Source organism: Egretta garzetta, unplaced genomic scaffold, assembly GCF_000687185.1.
Source record: "Egretta garzetta isolate BGI_Z169 unplaced genomic scaffold, ASM68718v1 scaffold19, whole genome shotgun sequence".
Lineage (NCBI taxonomy): Eukaryota > Metazoa > Chordata > Aves > Pelecaniformes > Ardeidae > Egretta > Egretta garzetta.
This window is the reverse complement of record NW_009260768.1, coordinates 181,450-192,208: the sequence shown is the minus strand read 5'-3', so window position 1 is coordinate 192,208 and position 10,759 is coordinate 181,450. Positions and strand designations below refer to the sequence as shown.

The following is a 10,759-nucleotide window of genomic DNA, read 5'->3' as shown; positions in this document are numbered from 1 at the left end:
CATTCCAGGCCAGGTTGGCCGGGGCTGTGAGCAACCTGATGTGGTTCAAGGTGTCCCTGCTCCTGCAGGGGGGTTGGGCTGGGTGACCTCTAGGGGTCCCTTCCCACCCAAACCATTCTATGATTCTGTGATTCTATGATTCTGTGATTCTGTGATTCTGTGATTCTATGATTCTAATCCTGCAGCCTGGAGAGGTGGGGAGCTGAGATCCTCTGCCCCCAAAATGAGCTTTCTGCAGTCAGAGTGGCCATAGTAGTGGGGAGTTCGCTCAAAGCAGGGCAAAATGCTTGAGGATGTTGAGGGAATACCTTAAGTTCGATATGATCCCATGAATCCATATGGGCAGGCCTGGATAGGGTACGAGGCAGGGAATGCCCTGCCCTTGTGCAGTCCGAGGAGCAACGTGTCTCTTGGCACTCACCCTACCTTCTGCCCTACAGAAAACAGCCTGCACGATTCCTGCCCATGACGGGCCTCTGGCTGCGCTCGCCTTCAACTCCACCGGCTCGAAGCTGGCAAGTGCTTCCGAAAAAGTGAGTGAGCGTGGGTGCGAGCACCCTCCCTGCTGCCTGTGCTCTCTGCCCGCGGCTGGCAGGGGGGGTCCCAGCCAGCCTGGCTGCCCGCAGCGTGGAGAGCAGGACCTCTGAGCTGCCTGTTCTTAAACACAGCCAGCAGAGGAGGGGCACTAAAAGGACTCGTGACTTGTAAGGGGACGGTGTATCGGGTTCAGGTTGACCCCGGCTGGCAGACAGGAGGGGCCTTTGCACGTCCTGAGTTTCCTGGATGTGTCAGAGAAAGGGCGCGCGCTCTTTGCCCGGCTTCTGCCTGATCTTTCCGTTTGCATTTTTTGCAGGGCACAGTCATTCGTGTATTTTCCATTCCTGGTGGGCAAAAGCTCTATGAATTCCGGCGAGGGATGAAAAGGTCAGTTCATTCTTCCGTCGGTGACAAGTACACAGAGGGCTCCCGGACCAGAAATGTAAACACAGGGACAGAGCAACATCAGATCCTGGTGGCTTTGGCATCTTTTGCAGAAAGAAAACAAGAGCAAGCGTATCAGATAGAAATGTCATTGTGCCAGACAGCCAGGCTGCACCCAGCTGCCTCGGGCAAGTTTAGTGATTCAATTCAGTGTGTCCCAGAACAGGGCGATTGCAGAGAACAGAGGTAGATTCTGTCCATTTGCTCTGTCCTTTCTTGTTTCTTACTTGAAATAATGAAGTCCCAAAGTTATCAGCCCGACTCTTGCCCTCTCAAAGGAGGTGTTTTGAAGCTACTAAGGCATTTGCGCAGAGCCCAGGTCTCCATGGTGGGGATGGGCTGTAGCTGCCCTTTTGCAGGCTCCCTCGGATGTTCTCGGTAGATCTTTTCCTGACTTTTCCCTCATCCCCACCCCTGACCTGACTGTGATTTTACAACCACTTCTGCAAGGACAAAAACTGCCATGACCAAGACACCCCGGCCCTGCTGAGTCTGCACAGGAGGAGATGCCACGAGTAGCCGGCTACCCTGTGCTTTGGATGTCCTCCCTGGTACCTTTGCAGTACCAGAAGCCTTAGCTGCCGTAGCGAGGCCAGCACAGATATTCACTCCATGGACAGCTCTGTGAGCAAGGATATTTCCACCTCTCTGGCTGTTCGTCACTACCTTGAGGCTACCCCCAGCTCTGCTGAGCAAAGGGATTAGGGAAATGCTAGTCAGTCAGCCCGCAGGCTCGGCAGCAGCCAGGCAGGGTGCTCCTGGCTGGGGATGGGTCTCCTTCCTCCCCATCCTCTTCTCTATGAGCAAAACCGAGCAGTTCCCCTTGAACGGGATGCCACAAAGTGACCGGTCCTGTCTTTGCTTGACCCTAGGTATGTGAACATCAGCTCTCTGGTGTTCAGCATGGATTCCCAGTTCCTCTGCGCATCCAGCAACACAGAGACGGTGCACATCTTTAAACTGGAGCATCTCACTGACAGGTGACGGGATTAGCCTGGGTTAACCTGCCTGCCCCGGGGGTGTCTCTGCTTCAAAGGTCTGCCTTTACACAGCTGGCCTCCATTTCCTCACCACGTACTCTCCACGAGCCATACCAGCTGCAGACTGTCCCTTTGGCTTTGTGTCCTGACGGATTTGCTCCTTGGAACAGCTACACACTGCAGCCCTGCTGTCAGCCTCTCCAGGCCTGCTCTGGGTTTATTAGCTGCCACTGTCCCCTGCCTCCTTCCCGTGTATCCAGCTGGGCTGGTGCACACCGTGTGCTCCAAAAAAAGCCTTTGCGTGTCTGAGATGAGGATCCTTTTGCCTGTTGCTGATCTGTTTTGTCACGCTGATTGCAGTAGCCCCACTGATGCTGCTTTGTGACCCCCTCAGCCGTCCAGAAGAGCCTCCAACCTGGAGCGGTTACATGGGAAAGATGTTCCAGGCTGCTACCAACTACCTCCCTGCTCAGGTATCGGGCATGATGAACCAGGATCGAGCCTTTGCCACCGTCCGCCTGAACATCTCCGGACAAAGGAACATCTGCGCCCTCTCCACGTACGTATCGACATCTGCGTCACGCCACGCCAGCCTGCGAGCAGGCACAACTATCTCTGCCAAACACCACCGCTGCAGCCCCTTATCTTGCACCCGTGCCTGCAGAGCACGCAGCGTGGGTGCATGCTGTGTCTGTGCGCCGGCGCAGATGTGTTTGGACTCAACGATGCTTTTCTCATTAGGATTCAGAAGCTGCCTCGACTGTTGGTGACTACGTCAGATGGACATCTCTATATCTATAACCTGGACCCGCAAGATGGAGGGGAGTGTGTCTTAATTAAGAAACACAGGTAACTACACCTCCAGACACATCTGATACACAGGCTGATCTTCTAAAAAACTAAGGGAGATTTCACCTGCAAGCACAAAATTGAGCTGTAGGAGCAAGAACGTTAGAACTGACTTTGTGATTTTAGCTGCCTGATACGACAGACGTGGGTGGGAACCACGTCAGCCAGCAGGGATGTGGGGCTTCTTGCAGAAGAAACCAGAGACGTCTCAGATCCCTAAGGCGGTTGCGGGACATCTCAGCTTAGACAGCAGAGGCGGGCAGGCTGTGCCTTAGGAGATGCCTCCAGCAGCAAGCGCTGATCAGCACGGTGGCAGGAGAGCAGAGCACCTTCTGCAGGCGTGGAGTGGGTGCTGGAGAGCTGACGTCGGGGGGGGGGATGGTTGTGGAGCGACGCTGGGAGCTTCCGTAAACAAAAACCCACACAGATGCACGCCTGCAGGCATGCAGTGCCAAAGCAGAGCCTTCTGAGATGCTCTTCGGTTTGTATGCAAATGTGATTAAGCACGTAACCCCCCCACACACACACACACACACATCTGGGCTGCTTGGCTCCAGATGTGAAGCCTTCGGGGTGGGGTGCGATGTAACATGCGCTCTGAGCCGGGAGGTGGCTGGCAGCCAGGAAAATGCCAGCAGTTTTTTGAAAAGCCACAAAACAACGGCACTTCAAAGCTGCGCTGTCCAGCGTGCTCCGGCCCCGCCGCCTTCAGACATCGCCGACGCCCGCCTGCCCCCCTCCCAAAGCGGCCGTCCGGAGCTGGCGGGCCAGCTTTGTATGTGGGTTCCCCCAAAAGGGCCCTTGGGTCACGACTCAACGTTACGTCACATTATATCTCTGCTCAAACTCCATCCCAAACTAGCCAGCGCTGCTTTTCCCATCTAGTCTGCTCCTGTTGGAAGCCCTTTGGAGCCCCCTCTGTGATTAGAAACACTGTTTGCCTTTGTAACCTAAAGCTTTTGTGGTCAGTCTGTTCCCTTCTATTCTCATGCCAGCATTGTCCTCTAGCCGAAATAGCGCTTTCCCTATCTTCTGCTCCCCCCCCTCCCCAGCTTTACTTGCAGAGCACAATGCTCTCCTCCCGGGCAGCGCCGCCGGGGGTGCGGGCAGTGCCTATAGGCAGAGGTACAGATGGGTGATGTGCTTCAAGGAGGCGTGGATGCATGCGCTTGTCTTTGCCGGCGCTGGGGGAGGAATGGTTGGGATCAGAACTAACTCTTCTCCCTTCTCTTCCTCCTGTACAATTAGTCTGCTTGGCTCAGGAAAGATGGAGGAGAACAAAGAAAACGACCTTCAGCCTCCGTTACCTCAATCATACGCAGCAACTGTAGCCAGACAAAGTACAGTGCCTTCAACTTCGACCATGCCAGGTAAGCACCACACCTGCCCCTCCTCAGGGCACGAAGCAAGAGAGCCACCTGGGGAAAAGCCAAAAAGTCTCCCAACTTCCAAGGGTTCAACCCGGAACACCACTTGTGCAAAGCAGGCTGGGGCAACAGGACTCTGGAGCTCACCTAGTTCGTCCCCTGCCCCCAAAGCAGACTGGGGCAACAGGACTCTGGAGCTCACCTAGTTCGTCCCCTGCCCCCAAAGCAGACTGGGGCAACAGGACTCTCGAGCTTACCTAGTTCGTCCCCTGCCCCCAAAGCAGGCTGGGGCAACAGGACTCTCGAGCTCACCTGGTTCATCCCCCGCCCCCAAAGCAGGCTGGAGTAACAGGACTCTCGAGCTCACCTAGTTCATCCCCTGCCCCCAAAGCAGGCTGGGGCAACAGGACTCTCGAGCTCACCTAGTTCATCCCCTGCCCCCAAAACAGGCCAGACATTTTCTGCTCTGCTTCCCGGGACCCCTTGCCAGTGCTTCTCCTCCTCGCACAGAGCTGCACCGCAAACGGGCTCACCAGCAGAGCAGTAACCACATCCGAGCGTCACAGTTTGCCAGGCAGCAGCTGCTGCCAGGCTGCTTCCCAGGGGTTGAAACCGTGGGTGTAGAAGTCAGATCTCACTATTTTTGTGGCAAGATTGCTACGGATTCTCCCAAACCTGTTAGACCTTACCCTAACAAAACTAGCACTAAATTGTTGTGGGAGAAGGCTGGGTGACTATCTCATTATATTCCCGAGTCTAAAGGTCCACGTACAGATGTGGATCTTATTCTGAAATTGGTGCTTACATTCAGGATGGGAGGAGGAAAGCTGCTGCCACAGGAGCCATGTAGTCCATTCCCTAATCTCTGTCAATGGAGATAGATACCTTTCTCTTCCACAGTCCCCCAGAGCTCTGCCAAAAAGCCAGAGAAAGCAGCCCTCATGCCAAAAAGGTGATAAAATAGTGAGTCCAGTGTTTGTTTCCAGCCTCCTTCCATCCAATTATCCGTAATGTTTTGTATTTTTACTTGGACAGGTTATTCGGAGGACGGTGGTGCCCTGCGAGGCGAGGTTATCCCAGAGCATGAGTTTGCAACTGGACCAGTGTGTCTTGATGACGAGAATGAGTTTCCTCCTGTGAGCATTCGGGACCCCTAAAACTGCAATTCAGCCCTCATGCTAAGAAGAAAGTATTAACCTATTACAGAAGAGATACTGTCACCCCCACCTTGTCCCAGCTCACTGTGAAGCCTAAAATAACTAATTAAGTTATAGGGACAGTGCCAGGAAAAGTACCCCCCCCCCCCAAATGGCAGCTAGGGATGGGGCAAAGATGATCAAACCTAATAACTAGAGATGGATCTGAACGAAGTAGTTGAATGAAGTGCAGCTGCAGAACAATGTTCAGATCCAGATCTGACCTTTGTGCCTTGTGCAGGTTTCTAGTTTTGCCAGGAATAGCTTTAATTTGAGCAATACCATCATTTAGAAATAAAACCTTAATACTCCCTGTTGCATTTACAGTCAGTTGTGTTAGTTTACGGAATGCAACTGGGCCATACCTGAACCTCACCAGTCTCTTCATTTCCAAGCTAACTGAAAAGGAATTTCCTTTTCCAAGTACAACGGTGAGAGGCGTGACAGAGTTTTAAACCGTTTTATGATTTTTATATGGCACTTTCTCAGTTACCTTTGGAAGATACTGGCTTTTTAAAATCTAACTTAAGCCTGGCAGTGTCTCCCCAGCCCCTTTTCCTATTGCACATGCATTTGTTACGTTAAGTGTCCAACTCCTAAACGGACGGATGTTGGTACCGTGCTGTGACCTGGTTGTAATCAGCGGTGTCTTCCTAATAGTAATGCATTAATCCAGCAGAATATTGTAATGGATTTCAAGTTGTAGACTTGGCAGGCTTTTGAATCCCTTACTCTGTTTTTACATATCCTGCTGTTGGAGTTTTGCCTGAAAAGGAGGAAGTAAAAACTTTATCGGGATCCCAGGATTTGTTCCGTGTGCTGAGGCTGACCTCTGTGAGGCACTTTCCGATTAACTGATGCAAAGTGTTATTTAGATAAAAGGTGCCCAGCTCATGGCTCCCTGCGAAACAACACTGCCTAAATCCAACTTGCGTAAACCTCAGACCGATTCTCCGTTGTCACCTGTAACATAACCTGCTGCAAACTGAGCACAAGAGTCTGCTAGTTGTCCTACTCCCTTACCCAAGAGCGAGATTTAAAATGTCCCTCCTCTGGTCCAAGTGGTGCGGCCACGGAGAAGCTGGTGGCCCAGGCACCTGGAAGGAGCAGCAGGGCCAGGGGGAAATCCTTTGCTTCCTTCTGATGAACCTGCCCTTGAACACGTGCTCTGGGGGCAAGCACACGCCAGCGAGCAGGAATCACGCTGCTCCCAAACGAGCCTTCCTGCTGGGACCGTGCCGTATCAAAGCAGCCCCAAACCCCTGCTCTACAGCAGCAGGTGCTTTATTCAATGGCCTTGGATCGGTCAAAATCCGGTGCTGTAATTAACCTGAGAGAGCAGCTTCCGTGTGTAACGTTAGGGAGGAGGGGGTGTGGGAGGGAAGGCGCTTCCCAGAAATACCCCCTGGTACGGTGGCTTAGCAATCGGAGCTTCCCGATAGCGTCTCTGCAGCTTCGCTTTCGCCCCTCTGCTGCTGAGGGGAACGTGTTCTGCATCTGGTCTGCCAGCTGGTGCGGCGCTGGCTCCCACCGCCTGGGTGCATGAGAGGAGTTGGTCGGGATGTTTTGGTGCTCTGAATTTCACTGAACTTCGCTGTTTTCTCAGCGCTGAGATGTTCGGTCTCGGTGACGCGTTCAAGGGGGGTTTCAGGCATCGGTCACTTCTGTGCGGAGAAGGAGGGAGAGAAAACCTGACCTTATCCAACAAAAATGTTTTGACAGCGTTCTGCTTTGCGGAAACATGGGAAGGGTTTTGTTTGTTTTCCAGTGTGCAACAAAAAGCCATTTAAAAACCTCAAAACTTGTGACAAAACGGAATATTCACCCGCAGCCCACGCCATGAGTATGGCTTTGAACTCAGACGTACTTTTGGAGGAAAAGCAGTGCTCAGACCCAGCAGCTCCTCTCCATTTTGAAAGATCTTGCCTTCCTCTGACCTCAAGCAAGACTTCAGCTGTTAGGAGCTAGGAAAAGCAGCTTCAGCCTAACGTAGAATCTGTTGCTGATTGTCAAAACCTGCCTCTTCATGAAACGGAAGGAGGGACAGATCGGAGAAGAGATGAGAAGCCCAAGGAGGGCTCGTAAAAAAGTGGCCTCAACAAGAGGGAACGTGGATGGTGCTCCTGACGGTGCCAGGGCTGCCGGAGGATCCTGCGGCGAGAGGTGGAACGCGTTCCGTTACGTCTCTGGCTTGCAGTGATGGGGTGGATGAAGCGCTTTTGGGGTGGATGAAGCGCTTTCGGGTCGGCTGTTGATCTCCCACAGAAAGGGCTCAGGTGTCACCGAGAGGGATGGCAGGCTAAAGCCTCGGCTGAGGCGAAGGTGCCGTGCTCGAGGCGCTGGCGGGGAGGAGGCTGCCCTTGCTCTGCGCGGTCAGGTGGCTTTGCGGGATGGCAAGAGCAAACCCAGCTCCGGCTGTGATGGTTGCGGCGATTGCGGCTGTTTTTTGGTTACCTGCCTGAGCAGCTGCCACCTTTCTGCGGGTTTATCGGTGTTGGTGAGGTTTCCAGCGGTGTCGGGAGCTGTTGGTGTGTGCTTCGGGCCAGGCAGGGCACTGCTCGGCCAGCTCTGCTTTCGGGAGCTGCCGTAGCGGCTCTCCCCACCGAGGCATGGTCAGAACAGTTTTTGAGTAGTGCTGTGAGGTTTGAGAACAGAAAGCCTACAGGATTCAGCAAGGAAGATGGCCTGTGTGGGCCTGAGGGTTGCACACCAGGGGATCTCTCTTAAAACTTCCGTAGGAAAGGTGATTTCTTCCAGCAGATTGCTTGGTGCTTTTCCAGGCATATCTGATCCATCCTGCATTTGCTGCACGGTGCTTTTCCGGGCATATCTGATCCATCCTGCATTTGCTGCACGGTGCTTTTCCGGGCATACATGATCCATCCTGCATTTGCTGCATGGTGCTTTTCCGGGCATATCTGATCCATCCTGCATTTGCTGCACGGTGCTTTTCCGGGCATACATGATCCATCCTGCATTTGCTGCATGGTGCTTTTCCGGGCATACCTGATCCATCCTGCATTTGCTGCATGGTGCTTTTCCAGGCATACCTGATCCATCCTGCATTTGCTGCATGGTGCTTTTCCGGGCATATCTGATCCATCCTGCATTTGCTGCACGGTGCTTTTCCGGGCATACGTGATCCATCCTGCATTTGCTGCACGGTGCTTTTCCGGGCATACATGATCCATCCTGCATTTGCTGCACGCTGAAGCTTGTCAGCTTCAGGACCAGAGTCGATGTGAAGGCTTTACTGGGAGAGCTGTTTCATTAAGCCAGCCTAGATTGCCTACAGCGATCAGACTTCAGAGACAGCTTCCCCTCACTGATCTGGTCTTAAACCCCCACCTCTCCCGCATGATTTTTAGCTACCTCCAAACCGGCATGGGCAGCCTGCCCGTGCTGCCAAAGGATGCTGCTGCCCGGGGCGCTCCTCGCTGCAGCTTCTGGGAAGGACAAGCGGGAGCAGGAGCTCCAGCAGCCCGGGCACCGTGGCCGCCCTCGGCAGCACAACGTCCCCACCCCAGAGTGCTGCTGTCTGCACGGGGGAGAAATCAGCGCCCCAGCGGGGGCTCCGCGTGCATCCCCGCTGCTCCAAACCACAGATCTGAATACAACTGCCAGGTTGCAGAGGCACCTTCGGCGCTGCGGGACCGATATTTGCCCAAGTTCCTCCTCCCTGTTTGGTGTTTCACTCATTCTGTTGTGCGGATATGTGACACTAATGATTTTAAGTGATTTTTTTTTTTTTTTAACAGCTGGCTGCAAGCAGAGGAAAGGCGATAGATTTTGCTGTAGATCTCTCCTAATAATCATCTTTCACAGGGGATGAGCAAGTTTGGCAGAACCTGACTGGCCTCTTCTTCCTCACGGCAGCTCTTGCCCCGGTAGCTCAGACAGGCATTTTGGGCAGCTGAAGCTTGCAGGATTAAGCCCAGCTTATCAGTACATTATCTGAGTTCCCTTGGGAAACACGCAATCCAGTGCCAATGCTCGTGCCTCACAACTGGGCAAGTGATGGTCCCGAAGCCCATGGAGAGACAGATCCTGGGAGGAGGAGCTAGCACAGCCCCTCCTGCAGCTGGGGCTGCGGGGATCGCATCTGCACCGCTGGGTCAGGTCTGGCAAGGCTGGAGCAGGCAAAGGCAGCCCTGCACCTTGGCTCATGGCTAGCATCCACAGCTCAGCCCAAGCCTCACCCAGATGTAGGTGCACATCTTGCTCCAGGGGCTCCAGCCTCATCCCGTGGCACGAGTAGCTGATGGGAAGTGGTTCAGGATCCTCACTGCCGCCTGTTCCGCCGCGCGCCTGCTCTACTCCTTCCCTCAAGGGTGTTGCTGATGCTTAGGCTAGGCTTCCCCTCACCTAATCCAGCCTAACATGTAGGTGTTGAACTCTGGGCTGCGCCTGGAGACCCTGGAGAGACGCGGTGATGCACGGCACGCGCCTTTCCCCTCTGGCCATGCCGGGAGCTGGACTTTTTAGGAGGACTTAGCCAGGCAAACGGACCTCACGCCCAGTAGCCGAACTCCCGCTGGCGTGGCTGTGCTCAGCCCAAAGCCAGCTAGAGGCAAGACACCCTTATCCCCCAGCCGGCCGGTTCCTGTTCCCAGGACTGGAAATTTGGGGAGGGGGAGAATATAAATAAATAAACCGCTCACAGATCTGCCTTTGAACGGAAAGTAAAACACTGCGGGACATCCCTCCCCCTTCTCCTCCCATGTGCGTAAAACCAACTTGAAACACACCCCGTTGCTGGGAAAAGTAAGGCCATTCTGTTTTGATTTTGGTAGATAATCTTGTGCCGTGGAGGTCAGCCGGGCAAAGCGAAGAGGTCATGATGAGAAGCAAACATCCGTGCTTAGGACAGCTGCTGGGAAGTGCTTTGGAAAAGCCAAGAATTTTGAAGAACAGCTTTGTGACTCCCCAGGATGAGGAGAAAAAAAAAAAAAAAAAATCCAAGGGGGGCCACTGCTTTTTCCTACGTGCCTACCTGGCCCCACTAGCCCCTGGTTTTAATGTGTGTCTGGGTGGGGTGTCAATGTACTGTATGCACATCGCTATATTTAACGAACTATATGTTAGAACCACAATGTAAATGCTAATTTAATCAGATTTGTACGTAACCAGAATTTTATATACCCGTTTGTCCCTTTTCTAATTTATGCTGGTTTATGTGTATAAATGTACTTACAGGAAGGTATATTAAACCTATGTCTTTGTACAGTATAGACATACTATTTTACCCAGGCAAAGTATTTTTGCAGTGATGTTAGAGAAGATGCCGTTTGCTCTGTTGAAAGACAGAATAAAGTCACGGTCTGTCCCTGGCAGCTCGCTGCCCGTGCTCCTGCTGTTCTTTGTGGGGCCCTAAAGATGTCAGTCT

General features: G+C 53.2%; 1 protein-coding gene across 4 annotated transcripts in view; it reads left to right on the top strand.

Moving 5' to 3' along the window:
- The window catches only part of WIPI1 (WD repeat domain, phosphoinositide interacting 1), a 23,055-nt gene extending 12,725 nt beyond the window's left edge, over positions 1-10,330 (top strand). Inside the window, exons 4-12 of one of the 4 annotated variants that reach the window (XR_004842929.1) lie at positions 441-533; positions 854-924; positions 1,854-1,961; positions 2,356-2,520; positions 2,703-2,810; positions 4,059-4,180; positions 5,213-5,313; positions 7,142-7,536; positions 10,167-10,330. Coding sequence is in view for 3 of the 4 variants with exons in the window: in XM_035901564.1 (XP_035757457.1) it covers positions 441-533; positions 854-924; positions 1,854-1,961; positions 2,356-2,520; positions 2,703-2,810; positions 4,059-4,180; positions 5,213-5,313; positions 7,142-7,216 (843 nt within the window). In the remaining variant the exon portion in view is untranslated. The other 3 variants (XM_035901565.1, XM_035901563.1, XM_035901564.1) reach the window with 3 other exon arrangements.
- Positions 10,331-10,759: the final 429 nt, after the last annotated feature.